This window comes from Littorina saxatilis, linkage group LG2 (assembly GCF_037325665.1).
Source record: "Littorina saxatilis isolate snail1 linkage group LG2, US_GU_Lsax_2.0, whole genome shotgun sequence".
Taxonomy (NCBI): Eukaryota; Metazoa; Mollusca; class Gastropoda; order Littorinimorpha; family Littorinidae; genus Littorina; species Littorina saxatilis.
The window spans coordinates 22,821,429-22,841,507 of NC_090246.1; the positions used below are offsets into that span (position 1 = coordinate 22,821,429).

The 20,079-nt window shown below is 41.0% G+C and overlaps 1 protein-coding gene across 2 annotated transcripts in view; it reads right to left on the bottom strand.

Annotated features, from left to right (window-relative positions):
• The window catches only part of LOC138958508 (SEC14-like protein 1), a 70,004-nt gene that overhangs the window by 34,673 nt on the left and 15,252 nt on the right, over positions 1-20,079 (bottom strand). For both annotated transcript variants that reach the window (XM_070329679.1, XM_070329678.1), the window contains exon 4: positions 12,470-12,598. In XM_070329679.1, the coding sequence (XP_070185780.1) occupies positions 12,470-12,598 (129 nt within the window). The remainder of the gene's footprint in view (positions 1-12,469; positions 12,599-20,079) is intronic.

The window sequence follows — 20,079 nt, forward strand, 5'->3', positions numbered from 1 at the left end:
TCTCAGAACAATCGAGCAAAAAACAGAATAATGATCACTGAAAGTGGAGTGTACTACTTGTACATTTGAAACAGTGGTCTTATCATCAGTATAAATGTGATCAATAAGGGTAGATGAATTATTGGTTTCTCTTGTAGGGGTTTTAACTATCTGGTGAAGACCAAATAGAGCAGTGGTTGAGCCCCAAGTTGTTTGGGGTCTCTGTAAATTAATGTTAAAATCGCCAAGCAATAGTACATTCTCATCACGACGTTTTGCTCTGTCCATCATTAAAACAAAATCATCATTCCAACTTGTTGTTTCAGCAGGATTCCGATATATATAACATATTAACAAAGGCGAGGATTTACCATTTTTCAACTCCACCCACAAACATTCCACATTTTCATCTTCAAGATCGGCCCTTCGCTTCACAATGCCAGCAATAGACCGATGGACATACAGAGCAATACCTGTTTGGCCAGTTTGTGCACTATCGCGTCGTAAAACAGAGTAATTTGGAATATCAATCAGGCTCTCTGAGAGAGAGACAGACAGACAGACAGACAGACAGACAGAGAGAGAGGAGACAGAGAGAGAGGAGACAGAGAGAGAGGAGACAGAGAGAGCGTCTGCGAGCACACACACACACACGAGGTTAGGGATGGGGGGGGGGGGGGAAGAAGGATTAAGCTGGTAGATACTTCTATACAGCCATGTCCATTATCCGTCAGCAATGTACGTATTTGCGTTAATGGATCCTGTCGCACAACAAAAGAGACTGGACAGAAACACACTGGAACTTTGCTGATGAAAACTTCTGCGATGGCCGAGGATGGAAAATGAGCGATAGAGACAAGGCCCAAACCCACTCTATTTATTAAGAGCTAATCCCGCAAAGGCAATCGATTCAGGTGGATGCGGCAAGCAGAGCTTGTTAAGCACTCAAACATCTTGAAAGTGTTGTCTTCCTCGCTAGTCACGGCCCTCATACTTGTCTAACATATTGTCAATTTGCTGCTTCCTTTGTGGAGTCTGTAATAGCACAGGCATCAAAACCAAGAAGTCCAGCTGCCTTGTTACGGTGTTTTTTTCACTCTCGAAACTGATAAGAATCGCAGGATTATATAGCACGAATGTTGTCTGGCCAGTGTAATATAATGTGGCGTATTTTCTTCTCACGATAAGAGGGTACTTCTTCTTCTTCTTCTGCGTTCGTGGGCTGAAACTCCCACGTACACTCGTGTTTTTGCACGAGTGGAGTTTTACGTGTATGACCGTGTTTACCCCGCCATTTATGTAGCCATACGCCACTTTTGGAGGAATATAAGAGGGTACAATTGTAACACTTTTCACATTTCCAAGACCAAATTTTGTGCAATTTCTGCCAGACGTGCAAAAACAGAAAGGACCCCATTTTGTATAAAAATTTACGATTACCAGAAAGCGAAACGCTTGGTCAAAGATCTATCAGCTTCGATTCCCTTACTTTCTTCCAATACTGTCTTACCCAGAGAGCAACAACTCAACATTATAAATCAAAGAGTATCACTGTTATGGCTCACCCATCCCTTAAAATTCGTTCCTTCTATTCCTTTATCTGCAACTTAGCATATCTACCCTGACTCAACATCAAGGTATTGTAATTATTGATAAACTCAGCCCTCAAACGTTCAAGCATCGAACAGAACTCTACGTAAGGTACAAACAAGTCGCGTAAGGCGAAAATACAACATTTAGTCAAGCTCAGTCGAACTCACAGAATGAAACTGAACGCATTGCATTTATTCTGCAAGACCGTACACTCGTAGCATCGTCTGTCCACCGCTCGTGGCAAAGGCAGTGAAATTAACAATCCAGAAAAGCGCGGTAGCGGTTGCGCTGAGGAGGATAGCACGCTTTTCTATATCTCTATTCTTTTTAACTCTCTGAACGTGTTTTTAATCCAAACATATCATATCTATATGTTTTTGGAATCAGGAACGGACAAGGAATAAGATGAAATTGTTTTTAAATCGATTTCGGAAATTTAATTTTGATCATAATTTTTATATTTTTAATTTTCAGAGACCATCCGAATATACCATATTTATATGTTTTTGGAATCAGAAAATAATGAAGAATACGATAAACGTAATTTTGGATCGTTTTATAAAAAAATAATTTTAATTACAATTTTCAGATTTTTAATGACCAAAGTCATTAATTAAATTTTAAGCCTCCAAGCTGAAATGCAATACCAAAGTCCGGCCTTCGTCGAAGATTGCTTTGCCAAAATTTCAATCAATTTGATTGAAAAATGAGGGTGTGACAGTGCTGCCTCAACTTTTACAAAATGCCGGATATGACGTCATCAAAGACATTTATCGAAAAAATGAAAAAAACGTCTGGGGATATCATACCCAGGAACTCTCACGAAAAATGTCATAAAGATTGGTCCAGTAGTTTACTCTGAATCGCTCTACACACACACACACACACATACACCACGACCCTCGTCTCGATTCCCCCCTCTATGTTAAAACATTTAGTCAAAACTTGACTAAATGTAAAAATAATGAAAGCCACACCCACTGCCCCTCCCCCCCCCCCCTCCCCCCGATCTGGGTACCTGTAAGTTATCTGGACGGCTACAGCTTCTATTGAAGAAACACGTGTTTGATACCATCAGTGTCTTGGAACACCAGCCATCACTACCCGCTACAGGCACTGACAAAAAATCGTTGTACAATCGTGCTCTACAATTATGTGAACTAAAACGCAGCGCTGACGCCTGTTTCCATGTGCCTGTGTTACCCCCTAAGCAGGAATGCCAACATTGACTGACCATCTGACCACTTGTCAAATCAACACACGCAGACACAGAGACAGAGATGATAGAGACAAACAGGCAGAGAGACAGACACACAAACAGAGACAGAGAGAGAGAGAGAGAGAGAGAGAGAGAGAGAGAGAGAGAGAGAGAGAGAGAGAGAAAGAGAAAGAGAGAGAGAGAGAGAGAGAGAGAGAGAGAGAGAGAGAGAGAGAGAGAGAGAGAGAGGGGTGTTCACACACATTTGCCTAAGCGACAAACTGTACTCAATTTCTTGGATGTTATACTAGCGTGTCTTATCAGTCACACAAAGATACAAGTAACTAGAATGTCTAAGGACGAAAACGATGACATAGACAAAGACATTATTGATGGCCGCTCCTGTCCGTACAATACCGCTTCTTTTTTGAAAACACAGCTTCGGCCATTGTTGATTTTAATCAACCAATTTTCTTGTTCAATACTGAGTTCCCATGAGAAGGCGGCCACATGGATGTGTCCAGCAGCCAATTTGGATAGCCACCAAGTCCCTCGTCTGGCCCCAACTCCTGAACCCTAGAATGGAAGGCCGTTTTCCTCAAAATAGGTACGCACCCATGTAGTAAACCTCGCTGTCGCAATAATTATGTAATGTGGTAGCAATAAATTCATTTACTCTGCCAGGAATAAAGACAGCCCAAAGAGAAACTGCGTTCAAATACATTCACGGTCTGAAAACCCCACAAACCCACAACAAAAGAGAAGGCAAACCTGTTATTCCATATGAGGCTAATTCCAACACCCCTTCTACCTCCTCTGCCAATTTTCTAAAAAGAGGGATCCCACTCTCACTGTAAAAACACTGTAATTAATCACGTCAGTTTAAACTCTGTTTAAGTTTGATCAGCAGTCTTCAGAACAAGTGCTGCCATCCTGAACTCAGGTCAAAATGAGTTCGGCTCATTCTCTCCCTGACCCTGACCGGACGCTACAGTCCTACGCGAATCTATCAAAACAAAAATACAGAGTTATCTCCCATATGGTTTTCGCGAGCACTGATCTAAATTTGAGATCAGTGTTCGCGAGACGAAAATGATTGCAGATTGGCCGACTTCGACGGTGATCTCCGTTCTGTTCTTCACAGTTATGATAAAGAAATCGTTCTAAGGTCAAAACAAGTCGAAATTTTGGGACTGCTGCCGAAAGGAGACCGTAATATATGGTTTCATCACTGTCAACTGGTTACAGAAAAAAATCGTCTGCTCCAGTGAACGCCGAAACCAAACGGTTGATTATCACGTGACACTTTTGCCATATTTAGAGTTGTTTGCACAGTAAATACAGCCGCGAAAAATAGCTCGCTTGAAACTGTCTTACATATCAATTCCTTTGTAATTTAAAAATTACAAAACACCATGAAAAATCATTATCGACGATCGCGAATCTGCTTATATCAATAATACATTACAAAAAGCTCTAAATATGTTAAAAAAAAAATCGGCTTCAAACTCAAGGCATCCTGTCAGGGAGAGAATGAGCCGAACTCATTTTGACCTGAGTTCAGGATGCAAGTGCTGCTTGCTTCATTAAACCTTGTGCCCTTCACATTAAGTTGTGAAGTATTATGTTTTGACTCCATTTTCGGCATAGTAATTTCTCCTTTAATGAGAAAGTACTCTATCATCAGAATCCTTCATAAAGCATGCCATTGAGCAATAAAGGCACGTCAGTTTCTCAGACACAAACCACACACACTCACACATACACACACACACACACAAATTACGGATCGAAATAATAGAGGAGGAGTCGCATTACCTCCTAAATACACACCACACAAATAGGAACTGATCTGAAATTCGTTTTAGCGGTTGAACTTATTCAAGTTATTGTATGCAAGCTAAAACCACAGCCTTCTCTGCATTGGTTGCACTGCTGGCTTTCCACACACCGTTGTAATAGCACAACAATCGCACACTGGTACGTCATACACTTCCGTGCCAAGAGCAACACAGAATCCAAACAATGTACCAGGCAATAAAAAAAACACATTAGCATAATCATTATCATTAAATGAATACTATTATTACACCATCACAAATGCATATTGGCAATAACAATGAACTTTTTTTCCAGAAACTCCACGTTCAGAACAGGAAAGAATCATGACTATCATCCACGCACCAAACACTATTAGCAATAATGATTACTACTATTACACCACCACAAAGTTACAAACGCGTTTTGAACACAAATTTCCCTGTCAAATACAGCCAATGTACATTCGAATCCGTCCATATCGACCACCCAAGCGACCGACCAGCGATACACAAGTGGTCGCTACTGAAAGGTGAATTATACAGGTAAAAAAAATCATCAGGGAGATCCATTTGATTTGTAATAGACAGGTTGTTGTTATCAAGAGTTGGTCGCTTTGGCAGGTTTGTCTGAATTCCCATTATGAATACCGTCATAATACTGCAAGCAAAAGCATGTGAACAGTAAAATTTTGTGTCATCCATAAAAACCTCAGACGCCCACATTAGCAACAGTGCCTTAGTGTTCATGAGCTTTACCTTGTTCACCCTTCGAATGACTGAATATTGATTAGTCAGGTATTTAGCCGAAGACGGATGTCGTTATGTTGAGCTTGTACAAGACAAATGGAATTAATGAATAGGTCGACACGAACAGAGAAGCTATACATTACGTACCACACAGACATACACAAACCTTACTTATTTCAAGAACTGCTTGCTTCCAATGCACGTGGAGTCCGCTTGAATAAATAATGCGATAAACTGCTAGGCAATAACGAAAAACAGAACTTAGAACAAAATATCAAGAGACAATATTGCTTAAAAATAAATATAAAAAAATTAAAACCAAAAAAGTGCAACATCATAGGCAATTTGTGTTACGTATTGATCAGTGTCTGTGGCATCGTTCCCATAGCAACACAGAGACGCAAGTTCTATGCCGGATCTATTTTCACAAGCTTCAAAGTTGCACCGGAAGCGGACACAATCCTTGGATTATCGCTCTCACCAGATGGGAATTACACCTGCTTTGAAAAGGGCGATGAGCATCAAGGAATACAACCGAGAGGACCTGTCTGAAGTAATTTCTCCTGCCTGCAGAGAGTACTTCCAAACATCTGAGCACTGAAGGACAAATTAAAATCAATACCTACTCGATTGGTCATCAGTTTGTGAAATCCCAACTGTAAGCTCAGTCTTTCCGAACTGAGTGAACTTAATCCCCATGGCAACCGTTGCCTCGTAATAGCAATTTGCATCCATGCTTTGTCCAAGCTTCCTTCTTCCCCCCCCCCCCCCCCCCCGCCCAGGAGATGTCAAAGTATTAATTGTTGTGTGTAAAATGGCCATTTATTTCGTAAAAAAGAAACATAGGATTTATCTCAATTAAGAAAACAGAAATAAGAAGAGAAAACGTATAAGGACACAAGGGATTAATATTCCCTGGTTTGCCCCTCCCCTAACCCCCTCCTACCCTAGCTGTAAGTTAATTTTGCAATACAAAAACGTACATGGTATCAAAACAGACTTTGATCAGGACATCAAAGCTGCGAGATACACAGTTAGGTCAGGCGAGCAAAGGCGACAAAAAAGACACAGCAGAATTCATGCAATCAGATTCCACCACATTAATGAAAAACTAATGATCTCCATACAAGTAATGTATAAAAGCACCAAAATGAATAGGCGGCTTGTAGCTGTGTAAGCGACCTTTCTAGTAAAATCAGTCTACCACCTCCTGGCAATATAGGCCTACAGCGCTTTGTTGTACCAGTCCTTGACATTTCTCATACTTTATGTCTGTCTATTCCGCTAACATAAGAAGCGCTCCCATTCAGGGTGTTATTCTTCCTGCCGACCTTTTCAACGAGCAGCTAGTCTCCTGCAGGGCACAATCCCCCTAAATTACACTATCAACATATTCATTATCTTCTGATGATCTCTGTTTCCTTATTTAACTCCCAATGTTTTATGCGTTCCCTTTGTGCTTGCAATTCACAGACACGTTTGATGATCTGACTGCACGTAAGCGCCGATCATGCGGCTTGGGCAAATCCAGGCCGGAAATGTCTGGTAATTTACTTGCTGAAATGTGAAAATTCAGCTTATCAGGCCGTCAGTCTACAGATTAATAATTTTAATATAAAAGATTATAACAGGGTTTCTCTTACACAGATTCATTTTAAACACAAAACTGACAAGCATTTGTGACGTTCTAATATAACTTAAACACATAGTAAGTTTCTTAGCCCCCAAATCAACTTTCTTTATTTGGTGTTTAACGTCGTTTTCAACCACGAAGGTTATATCGCGACAGGGAAGGGGGGGGGGGGGGGGGGGGGGGGAGATGGGATAGAGCCACTTGTTAATTGTTTCTTGTTCACAAAAGCACTAATCAAAAAATTGCTCCAGGGGCTTGCAACGTAGTACAATATATTACCTTTCTGGGAGAATGCAAGTTTCCAGTACAAAGGACTTAACATTTCTTACATACTACTTGACTAAACTCTGTACAAGCATTGACTATATTCTATACAAGAAACACTTAACAAGGGTAAAAGAAGAAACAGAATCCGTTAGTCGCCCCCCACGACATGCTGGGGAGCATCGGGTAAATTCTCTCCCCTAACCTGCTTTCTATGCAGGGTGTGAATTTTATAATGTCATTTATTTCGTAACGGACAACAGCGTCGATCTGCAAAATTGTTCAATCACAAAACTGCCACTGATCTGCACAGGGAGAAAGTAGGATGTGGATATTCAAGTGTAAGGATGCTCTTGTGCAATATCAAAGTCCCAACAGTCCCCTGTTACTTACAGGCGAGAATAGGCGAGATTGGCGAGTGGGGCGAGGAAGTACCGTTTCTTGGGCACATCTTGCCCGCGAGTGACGCTAGGATTCTCGCCTCGAACGCTAGCCTAGGTAGCTTTGGGCATGGACCAGACGCGTGTTTCTTTCAGGCGAGAATATCTCACGGAGCTAGGAGGCGAGAGTCCGAATGAAACGCCTTTCAGGTCTGTGATGGTGCATGTGATGGTTTACACGGGAAGGACGGTACAGTCAAACCTGCCCCTGCGACCACCTGCTATCAACGACCACCCCCCAAAATCCAAGACGACTCTTTCTCCATATAGTTCATCTTTCCACAACAACCACTTTTACGATCGGTCCCTTGGGTTGTCGTTATAGACAGGTTGGACTTAACACCTTTAAGCAGGTAGCCGCTATCACCAGCCATATACATATATATATATATATATACGACTAGTGTCTGTGTGTCTGTGTATCTGTGTGTCTGTGCGCGGCCAAGGTTCTCGATGGATCTGCTTCAAATTTGGTGGGCTTATTCAGAGAGACCCCGGACACAACCTCATCGATGAGATATTTCAACACGTGCTCTCAGCGCGCAGCGCTGAACCGATTTTGGTTCCACCTGAGCTACCCGGGCCCCCATACCGACACACCAAAGCCGCTAGACCACATCACAACGCCTAAGTTCTCGGTGGATCTTTTTCAAATTTGGACACCGTATTCAGCTACACCCCGGACACAATATCATCGATGAGATATTTCCACACGTGCTCTCAGCGCGCAGCGCTGAACCGATTTTGGTTTTTCTGTTCATTTCACCATTCCCAGTAACTCTTCCTTATCTTCTCCAGTGTTTTGCGTTTATCTCCCTTCCTTCGTGTGGCTTCAATCCATATTCCCGTTACTACGTTACTATTTTTAGAATGTCACTGCGCTGTCCAGAACGCTTCCCTTGCGCCCTTAAGTTGATCTTACTGTCAAAGTGAAAAGGTCGAATCAATTTATAGCCACGCGAAAAATACACTGTCACCTATCTCTATATATTTATAGATATAGATATACGTATAGGTTACAACACGAGTGGTTTTTTATATGGCTTGTATTTCAGTCAAGACCCAGCGGATGAATATCATCGGGAGACACGAGCCTCTGGCCAGCGAGACTTAGCCCTTTTGCAACCTTAAACTAAGTGACCGTCGCTGAAAAAATAAAACGAATGAGTGCATCGATAAGTACGCGGTAACACTACTTTCAGACCATTTAAAAGCTTTAAGTAAAGGTTCATAAGTTGCAAGAAAGTAATGAAGTCGTATAGAAATTAATTTAGTTGAAGCGCACAATTCTTTTGTTTTGCGTTTCAGGTCGGCAGAACGGGCGAAACGGGTTTGGTACCCATTTGGCTTACTCGATTCAGAATCGATTCCACGTTGTTTTTCTCGAATGTGTGTAATTAGGCTTATTGACAGAGAAGCAAATTTTAGGGAACAAATATGTAGGTTTAGATTTAACCATTTGCTCCCTATTTGAAATGTATCTACGTGATAAACTGTTTTGCGAGTGTGTTTGCATGGATGAACTTAAACTGGTATGGGTGTGAGGAAAACGCGACCGACACGTCTGTCACCGCCGATTGATTGCATTTTGAAGGAATATGACTGGATTACGGAAAAATACACACATGTTAAGTTCTCGGATACCTTCATCGCCAATGTGGACTTACTGCAGAGCCAGGCAAAAGAGTAGACTTGCTCGCGAAACACGTGAAACAGCCGATAGATTGATAGCAAAGCCCAACCGTGCCAGGTAAGGACGGTCTCAAAAGTCGTCTGCTAACGAAGCAAGGGAGAGTACTCGTGTTTTTGTTTTGGTTCGCTAGCATCTGGTTATCTTGTAAGTTGAATGTTCGTTTTTTTCGACCTGCATTGCTTTCATAATGAAAGAAACGTTTGCTTATTGCATCTCATACATCAGATCAGTTCTGAGATTCATTTTTGCGTGCAACTGATATGGTTTTCTGAGCCGTGCAATACGATTTTGGAACTTCATACAAATGTGTCACATTGTTCGGCGCGAGGTCAAAGGTCGGGAGCAAAGTAGTTCTTCGCCCAAATCGGAATCTGCACTATCATATATTTTTTTGAGTCCATGATGTATTTATTGAGCTATAAAAATACAACATATATACCCATACTGAAGTAACAGAGACAAAGAAGGGAGGTCATGGGATATATATATATATACGGCTTCTCTGTGGGTGTGTGTTTGTGTGTGCGTGTGGGCAACACCTGTGGATTGTAGAGTTCTGTTTGTGATGTGGTCTGGCGGCATTGGTGTGGTAGATGAGCGAGAGTGTGCAGGGGGTGGGTGGGTGATGAACCACTGTACATAAAGGGAAAGTTTGTGTGCGCGCCTGTGTGTGTTTTTAATCTAAGACAAATGTCGCCAATGTTTTTACAGAGTGACGTTATCTTTTATCTATCTGTGTGACTGAATATTCAGGCCTTCCTTCCAGAAGCCATAACAGTTATTCTCAATCCCGTTTGAGTGGACTTCGGACTTCAAATATGATTGTGGTGTTTCGGCACTCGGTTACATTTGGCCACGCTGTCTGTCTCTGTCTCGCGATTCACCCCGGCGAAGCCGGGTATTCCTCTAGCATATATGAGGCTGTGCCAAAAGGTGCTCTGGGAGACCCCTGTCAAATTTGCACATTGATATTTTGTTTTGTAATCATACATTTTTCCTGATTTAGCCTCACTTAGCTTAAAAGTATATCAAAGATACAACATGCACAACATTAAGGTGCATGTTGGCCTTTGAAAGGGTTAAAATACAAAATAATTACAAGATCCAGGTCCGAATGTTGATCCGGAAGTGGGGACATTTTAGGGGACCCACAAACAACGATTTTTTGTTTTTTATCTTTCAAGTTGAGAGTCATTTTTTTGTAGATGGGTGAAAGAGGAGAGATTCAGCTTTTTAATCAATGTAAAAAGCAGAACAAAATTCTTCCCGAAATGTGTGAAAAACGGTTTTTTTAAAAGCTGTTACGATCGTAACCTATCATGTCAGATGTCACACCAGCAGAAAAGGTTGACGGCAGTGATTTGCTCCAGAAATCTCTCTAGAAGAACACAGAAACAAGTGCTGCAATCTTAGTTTGACGTTTAGCAACGGTGAAAACAGCACTGATTGTTGTATATATTTTATATCAGGCATGTTTTTTACGGAGTAACTTCGTCATGTCAGAGTGTTTCGATCGAACATTTAATAATTCTGGCCGCGATTTTACTTCTACCGGATGTTTGTCGCATCGCAGTAAAAAGACATTCCTTCCCACAATGCCTTTCGCGCACTTTTCCCTCCAAGATGGCGTCGATAACACGCAGCGGTAAGTATCAGTTCCATGTCAGCTTTTTCTTGTAAGTTGCGGTCAACAGAAAGTTCAACCCGAAAAACAAAAAATACTGAGTGAAAGTTCGAAACCTAAAATAACCTTTGGAACCGTGTTAAACAGTTTACACGGCTATCATATGCAGGAAACAAACTCAAAAATAACAAAGACTGCCTCAAAAGTGTTAAGTCAGGCGTCGATCGAAACTCCTGACACAGATATCAAACTGTCAACCGAAACTTTGACACGGCTTCGCTCGTGTCATGTGGGAACGTTTGGCTCTGGCCTTCATCAGTCAGCACGATATGAGCTAAAAACGGATCAAAATGTCCCTTTCTTTCCACAAACGGGCTAAGTTTGCGATTCCCACCATTACTCTGGCAAAACTGCTAAATTTACATTTACTGTCGGATGCAACACATGACATCATCATTTGTGTCCATTCTAAAAATATGTTACCTCCGACAGATGAATGGTATGGCTGGCAATCTTTTCTCCAGGCATGATCAATGTTATTGTTTCTGACAGCAATGAAAGGACTTCACCAAATGAATAAACTTGGTTTTTGATCAAAACTGTGCTTTGCTGTTCTTGAATTCAAACTGCTAGTAATTGCTATCTGTCGGATGCAACACATGACATCATCATTGCACTATATTGTGTTCAGTTTCTATCAGCAATCAGTACATTTTAGTTTAAACACCTGCTACATGGTTATATAAATGATACAAGTAAAAATTTGCTCAAATGATATAGGTTTACAACTAATTTTACTTGTCTTTCATGTCCATTGTTACATCCGACAGATTCCCAAAAATTACGATTACACATCATTTTCTCAAAGTCGCTTTACTGAGTTATCTTTTTAAGACTGGAATTGTATGTCCAAATGACTATTCTTTCACATTGTGTAAGTGTTGAAATGATACTGTTACTTTTATTTTCTTATAAAATGTCCCCCTCTGACAGAGCACCTTTTGGCACAGCCTCATATATATACTAGATGATTACCCGTTTCGCCGGGTACCGGCTTCGCCGGGATACATGGCTTCGCCAGGAAGAAGTAGAGCTGAATACCCGGCTTTGCCGGGTGAGTGGTGCACCGTACGCCAGCTTCGCCGGGTACGTGGCGCACCATACGCGATTGACGCCACACGAAGGAAGGGAGATAAACGCGCAAAACACTGGAGAAGATAAGGAAGAGTTACTGGGAATGGATGTACAGAAAAACTAAAATCGGTTCAGCGCTGCGCGCTGAGAGCACGTGTTGAAAATTTTCATCGACCAGATTGTGTCCGAGGTCTACCTGAATATGCCCACCAAATTTGAAGCACATCCATCGAGAACTTTGGCCGTGCATGGCGAACAGACAGACAGACAGACAGACAGACAGACAGACAGACAGACACACACAAGCCGTATATACATATATATATATATATGTATATACTGACCTTTTTGATGTTCTGCGTGTACTGCTTCATGGCAATTTTCTCCACTGTGCTTTCAAAGCCAAAGAAATGCTTGATGTCCAAGCTGGCATCCTGCTCGAAGCACGTCCAGCTCGGGTTCTCCGCGTGAACCTGAAGCAAAAGGAAATGACAGAACAATGATATCAGTTGTCTACCTGCTGCACAAACATAAACATTATCAGATATACACGGATACTGTTGAAAGCTTTTAAGTCTCTGATACAAATACATGCAGGCAAATATGCTTCCCCGAAATAACTTTTTCAGTGTCTTTATCCCCTGTTATTTTTTTTAGGGTGAGGCAAAATGTGAACATCACAGTGAACAATAAGCTCCGATGTACATGTTTTCGAAAGAAGAACCTTTTCATCTCTTGCAGACATTGCATTGTATTTGCAACAGTGTCCGCTCGATGTGATGACTCTTTATTTAAGAGCATCATTCCCACAGAAAAGCAAACTGAAAATCATGATGGGGATGGAGATATAAACAAAAAGATAGTCGACAGAAAGACATATGTGAAAACACAAACGATATCATCATTGCAGTCAGCAACACTCTGGAAAATTCAGGATTTCATATTGTCGGAATTATTCCCATTACGAAATAACTCTAAGAAATTGAAGTTTTTTTCTTTTAAATTATTTGAAAGTATTGAAAATTAATATATTCGATCTGTAGTGTTTATCTCATCCAAACACACAAATCGGGAAGGCAGATTCCAGTATCGATTCTTGACGATCATTTGTTCAAGATCTTACTTAGCCTGGTTCTTGAAAGACATGACACGCTGGCCTAATCCTAAACAAATGAAAACTTTTTGGCCTGAAAACAAATATAACACTCTGTCATGAGCTTTCCTTTCCCAGAATCCTGCATTCTTGACTGACGCTGACCAGAGAGAGCTATTCTTTGTCAGTTAAAAACAAAATGTTTTCAATCAAAAAATGCACCTCCTCAACCGCCGGCACGTGCACAAAGTGCTACTTTACTCTGTGTAACAGTAACCCCATTTACTGGTATCGCTGGCCTTGACCAGCATTCGCATAAGGGACATTCTTCAAGAAAGTGACACTTATATATATCTCTCACTATCCCACTACCCCGCTGAAGCTCGCAATTTTCATGATCCGCGAGCTATTGGTGAATATTAATATATCAAATGAGACTCGGCGTGTGGATTTTACCCTATAGATCTATAACAATCAAAGAACCATTGACGCCTCTACGTATTACCCAAACATTTAAACAAAAAATTCCTCTATCTTCATGACGGGTTGCTCTGGTCAACGCATGAAAATCACATCTCTGATGTCGGAACAGAAGGTCAAACTCCCGTCCTTATTTACAACATTGTAACCTCAAAGTACACAGTTGGCGTCACAGTCAAAAATGATCGCTGAAAGGCGATCGTTGGTGAATGCAGGGGGGGGGGGGGGGGGTTGCAGACAGAGAGCATATGGTGTGAAAATGGCACAAAACATACAAAGAGGGGAGAAGTTTATGCTTGCCCTCTCGCTAAACGGCCAAGGACGACAAATTCCCAGCCAGAATAGGATGCTGATCGTTTTCCCGTTAATTTCCTTCCTTGGACAAAAAAATGGAAAGTGCAAGAAAGTCCGGAGATTTTCGTCGTTCCTTGCAGGCGAAATGGGATCGACGATGGTGGTAGGGGGAGGGATGGGCAGAGAGGGGGTGTGGAGATAGAGGCAGGGGCATTTTCACAGATGGCTAGACAGAACAGTCTTTGAGAAAAATCACGTAGAGAAGATGGATGAGCGTCTTTACTAGATCTGCTAGCTCCGTTCAAGCCATATCAACTTCCACCTCGCGAAGCCGTCTTCTTCACCCATTTGATGCAACAGCAAATTGATTCACAGACTCTAAAAAAAAAAGAAACAAGGATTGACGGGAGGCACGAAGAAGCCAAAGGAGAACGACAGGTAAACTAAACATAAAAAACATAAAAAAGAAAGAAGAACTAAAATCTAACATATGCACGAACAGCTTTCGTAATGCGTTTGCGTATTTAGACTGGAGGGGCTGAGATGGGGTACAAATGGCATGCACATGTTTTGAAAATATTGGGATAAATGTTACAAGTTAAGAACAGACAATAATTTGGGCAAAAGTGTGTATCGATAAACGCAGACCAGGCACACACCATTCGCAGGAGAAGCGCTAAACCTTCTTTTATCATGCTCTACAGATGAGATACGTAAACTTTCTCTTGACTAGCTAATGTCCAACATTTCAAATTCTCTACACAGAAAAACCATGTACTTCTATCCTAACTTTCGCTCATATAGGACTTATGGTGTGACTAAATGGAGACGGTCACCTAGTCAGGTCACAGCGTTCCTAAGGCCACTGATTCACACGTGGGCATAACTCAGCGTGTAAGGCAACATAACATGACGCTGTCCAAACGACAGTAGCCACGGTCAGCTTATATTCACATAACCGTTAACGCAAGTTCTTGGTAACAGTCGTCTGCTGTTGTGATGGGCTTGTTGGCAGCTCGCATGGATCGTTAGCTGGATTTGTCGGTGGCTGTTTATCAGATAGATGTCACAAGCCACATTCTATCTTCCTGAAACTTCCTGATTACTTATTACGTGCAGTAAGTCAGAAAAGTAAACACTTAATCGTGAAGTACTCATTGAGGACTACAGCTAGCTGTATGACTTAATTGCATCATTACAAAATGTCACAAGGAAATTCTGCAGAGCAAGCCGGTCGTTAAGTTCCCTTGGTACCAACTATATATATACGCAATGCAAAAATCGTTAAATGGAGCTTAACTTCGTTGAGTACTTTGTAACAGAACATTACGAAACGCAGTAGGTAAATGTGTTAGTCGTGTAATTAATTATCGTTGTTGCTCAACACAATACGGTGGTTTCTTGCACAAAATAAAGCAAGAAATCCACCCGTCTCTCGAAATCGTTACAAACGGAATTCTTGGCAATGCTAGATACTTATCAAACCAGCGAATTCGCTCTTCATCATTGGTCAAGAAGCGCGTGTATGAATACCATTACCGGTAGTACCACACATTCTTGAAAGTGCCAAGCGTCAGCGGTTTACTTAAAGGCACAATAAGCCTCCCGTAAACCATCACAGATACTGTCAGGCTGTAATACACAGTACAAACACCCTTTCATTTAAACACTCACCGCTTGAGAACATCCTAGGTGCCCTCCGAAAAGAGCGAGCAATTTTCAAAGAATTTATTTTTGCGTGGTTTATCTTACCCCTGAGCCATCGTGAACCCGTGTGATCCAGTTTCCTTTTTACATTTAGTCAAGTTTTGACTAAATGTTTTAACGTAGAGGGGGGGAATCGAGACGAGGGTCGTGGTGTATCTGTGTATGTGTGTCTGTGTGTGTGTGTGTGTGTGTTTGTGTGTGTGTGTAGAGCGATTCAGAGAAAACTACTGGACCGATCTTCATGAAACTTGACATGAGAGATCCTGAGTATGGTATCTCCAGATGTTTTTTTCATTTTTTTGATAAATAGCTTTGATGACGTCATATCCAGCTTTTCGTGAAAGTTGAGGCGGCACTGTCACGCTCTCATTTTTCAACCAAATTGGTTGAAATTTTGGTCAAGTAATCTTCCACGAAGGCCGGGGTTTGGTATTGCATTTCAGCTTGGAGGCTTAAAAATTATATAATGAGTTTGCTCATTAAAGTTGTCATTAAAATCGAATTTTTGCAAACAGACTTAAAATTGATTGCATCGTATTCTTCATCATATTCTGAATCTAAAAATATATGCATATTATGTCATGTTTACTCTTAAAATATGATCACAATTAACGAAAATAGATTAATTAGTCTTACGATAAAAATTTAAGAAATCGATCCAAAAATAATTTCATCTTATTCTTTATCATTTCCTGATTCCAAAAACATATAGATATGATAGGTTGTATTCAAAACAAGCTCCGAAAGTTAACAAGAATACAGAAAAGCGCGCTTTCCTGCTTAGCACAATACGCTACCGCGCTATTCTGGCGTGTTAATTTCACTGCGTTTTGCACGTGGAAGGTGAGCGATTTCCTTCTCGCGGGGATTGACGAAGCTGTACTGTCTTGGGGAAAAACTACAGTGCGTTCAGTTTCATTCCGTGAGTTCGACAGCTTGACTAAATGTAGTAATTTCGCCTTACCCGACTTGTTTCACAATGTTGTCGTCAGTTTGTAATGTGAATGCGACTCGCTGTAAGCTTATCTGCAATAGCACGTTATTATGTACCTCTGAATCTAAACGAAACAAACGGCTGTGATTCACAAGAACTCTAGCGATGGCTTTTGACTGTTCAGAGGAACTGGCGATAGGCATAAACCGTCGTCTGCTACGAGAACCACGACCTTGTGTGACCCTGCTTCTGGGCTTTTCTTTTTTCAAACTTTCTAAACTTCGAATTGTACTGATCTTGTCTTGATGAAAAAAAAAGAATTCTTTTGTGATTTAAGAATGTTGTGTGTAACAAGCTGTCAATTTCTTATTTAGATTTTAAAAGTTAGGTCTAGCGCCAAAACGCACTACGGTCCGATTTTGTTATCAGACAATCCGCAAAATTAATTCTTTGAAAATTGCTCGCTCTTTACGTAGGGCACCTTGGATGTTCCCGTTCGGTGAGCGTTCAAATGGAAGGGTGTTTGTACTGTGTGTAAAAGCCTGACAGTATCTGTGATGGTTTACGGGAGGCGTACTGTGCCTTTAACAAGCCAGCGAATTCGCTCATCATCTTTGGTCAAGAAGCGCGTGTAGGAATACCACTAACGGTAGTACCACACATTCTTGGAAGTGCCAAGCGTCAGCGGTTTACTTAAAACTACATTCGTACGTAACATAATTCGCATCTGCTGACAAAGCACAATACAGTAACGAATATGGCAAAGTACCACTCTGCGGCCAGTCACGTCAGCTCAGTGGTCATGTCCCAAGATCCCAGACCTCGTGAATAAATCGTTTACACGGGTACTATTTTTAACACAACACATACAAACACACTTTTGTACACACACACACACACACACACACACACACACACACACACACACGTGTTGCGGTCAAAGTAGCTCACAATTAACACTGACCCCGGGCATAATTATATGCCATCCTTTTGATACACCGAAGCTACCTGACCTCAGGTACAAACATCGACGTATGCGTTGTCAACAATACCAAACGGGAAACATTCCATTAACCCGGTGGAGGCGGGCCTGAAGCCGTATTTACAGCGCGTGACACGTTATATACCGGCGCGGTCATTACCTGCGATGAACTTTGAATCGTGTCACATTTAACTGTGTCGAAGTCTTATTACAGAGTTTGAATAAGCACAGGTAGTGTCACTGTCGCTTTCTCCTCGGACGCTTTCCCTTTTTGACGCTGTAATATCATTTGCATAGATGTCACTGAGTGGAGAGACATGTTAACTATTTTATGTTGATATGAGGGATATTATTAGCGTCAACGTCACAGGAGCTTCGTCCGCTCTCTTGTGGGATCATTTCATTTGATTTGAATACGTCTTTTCCAAATACCATTTGCTTAATATTCAGATCGTATAATATGTCCACCCTTGTATGCGTATGCAATTACTTTAAACACGCTTCTTATATGAAGACACACTCTGCTCTATTCGGCTATCCCCAAATCTGCCTTCCAAGTTTTGTTTATGCCTTACACAAAAGGTAAATGATTATTTCACGCAGAACAGTTCGTAAAAGTTTCCATCTCTTATCCCCCCCCCCCCCCAACCCCAAATATTGTACACTTGGCGGGGATCGGAGGGAGGGAAAGGGGGGGGGGGGGGTTGGAGCTTGCCACATCATCGCTACACAACCTTCTGGTATACACAGGCAGCAATATACACATGTACAGATACGATCGTCAACGTCACAAGCGAAGCAAAGCTAAGGAAACACAAGAAAAATGTTCATTCAAAATGAACAGCGTCGATGCAATGTCCACCAAAGATTTATTTTGGGAAGTGTTAAAAGGTTAGGGTCAAAAGTCAATGAATTGCATGTTGTGCTGGATATATAAATTGTTTATTTTAGTCAATGCTTGCTATGAATTGATCAAACAGCCACAAGAAAAAACAAGTCGCGTAAGGCGAAATTACTACATTTAGTCAAGCTGTGGAACTCACAGAATGAAACTGAACGTAGTCCGCCGCTAGTGCAAAAGGCAGTGAAAGTGACGAGCCTGTTTGGCGCGGTAACGGTTGCGCTGTGCTTCATAGCACGCTTTACTGTACCTCTCTTCGTTTTAACTTTCTGAGCGTGTTTTTAATCCAAACATATCATATCTATATGTTTTTGGAATCAGGAACCGACAAGGAATAAGATGAAATAGTTTTTAAAACGATTTCGGAAATTTAATTTTGATCATAATTTTTATATTTTTAATTTTCAGAGCTTGTTTTTAATCCAAATATAACATATTTATATGTTTTTGGAATCAGAAAAGGATGAAGAATAAGATGAACGTAAATTTGGATCGTTTTATAATTTATTTATTTTTTTACAATTTTCAGATTTTTAATGACCAAAGTCATTAATTAATTTTTAAGCCACCAAACTGAAATGCAATACGGAAGTCCGGCCTTCGTCGAAGATTGCTTGGCCAAAATTTCAATCAATTTGATTGAAAAATGAGGGTGTGACAGTGCAGCCTCAACTTGTACAAAAAAGCCGGATATGACGTCATAAAAGACGTTTATAAAAAAAAACCTTGAAACCAAAAAAAACCGTCCTGGAATATCATTCCCAGGAAGTCTCATGTCAAATTTCATAAAGATCGGTCCAGTAGTTTAGTCTGAATCGTTCTACACACACACACACACGGACACACACACACACACACACACACACACACACACACACACACACACACACACACACACACACACACACGCACATACACCAAGACCCTCGTCTCGATTCCCCCCTCTATATTAAGACATTTAGTAAAAACTTTTTAATTAAAAAATAGAGCTTGTTTGAAACAGGTAGAAAGGAAGAGTTGATATTGCAATATATGTACGTGGGAATGTGGTGAAAAAGAGTGCTAAAAGTAGTAAGTCGGCCTCAGATCCATTTCAAATATTTATTGCAGAAAAACAAAATACAAATTAAAAACAAAACCACAGAACCATTACCAGGTGTCATAGGAATGTTTGAAAACAATAGTTTTAATTTTACACTGTAAATACAGGAATCAGAATTAAACACCTCAAATTGGCACATGCATAATGAATCACCTGGAATTGCAACAGGGAGATACTGAAGTAATTGGAAACAAACACTTGAAATTGACAGAGAAACAATTGAAAATATATTACTGACATGAGCGTACAATATTTTAATGGAAGTGCATTTTTAGCACGAAGCATCCGCAGGAGGATGCACTAACAATTACATAGTGCCACAAAATGTGTACGGACATTTCACAACCGTGCATTATTAGCACAGAACACATACATGGGGGCGCACAAAACATTATTGTACCATGATGATGATCGGGATTGTTAAAGATCTTTTCTTGTGCAAGGCGCCCCTGTATGACCGC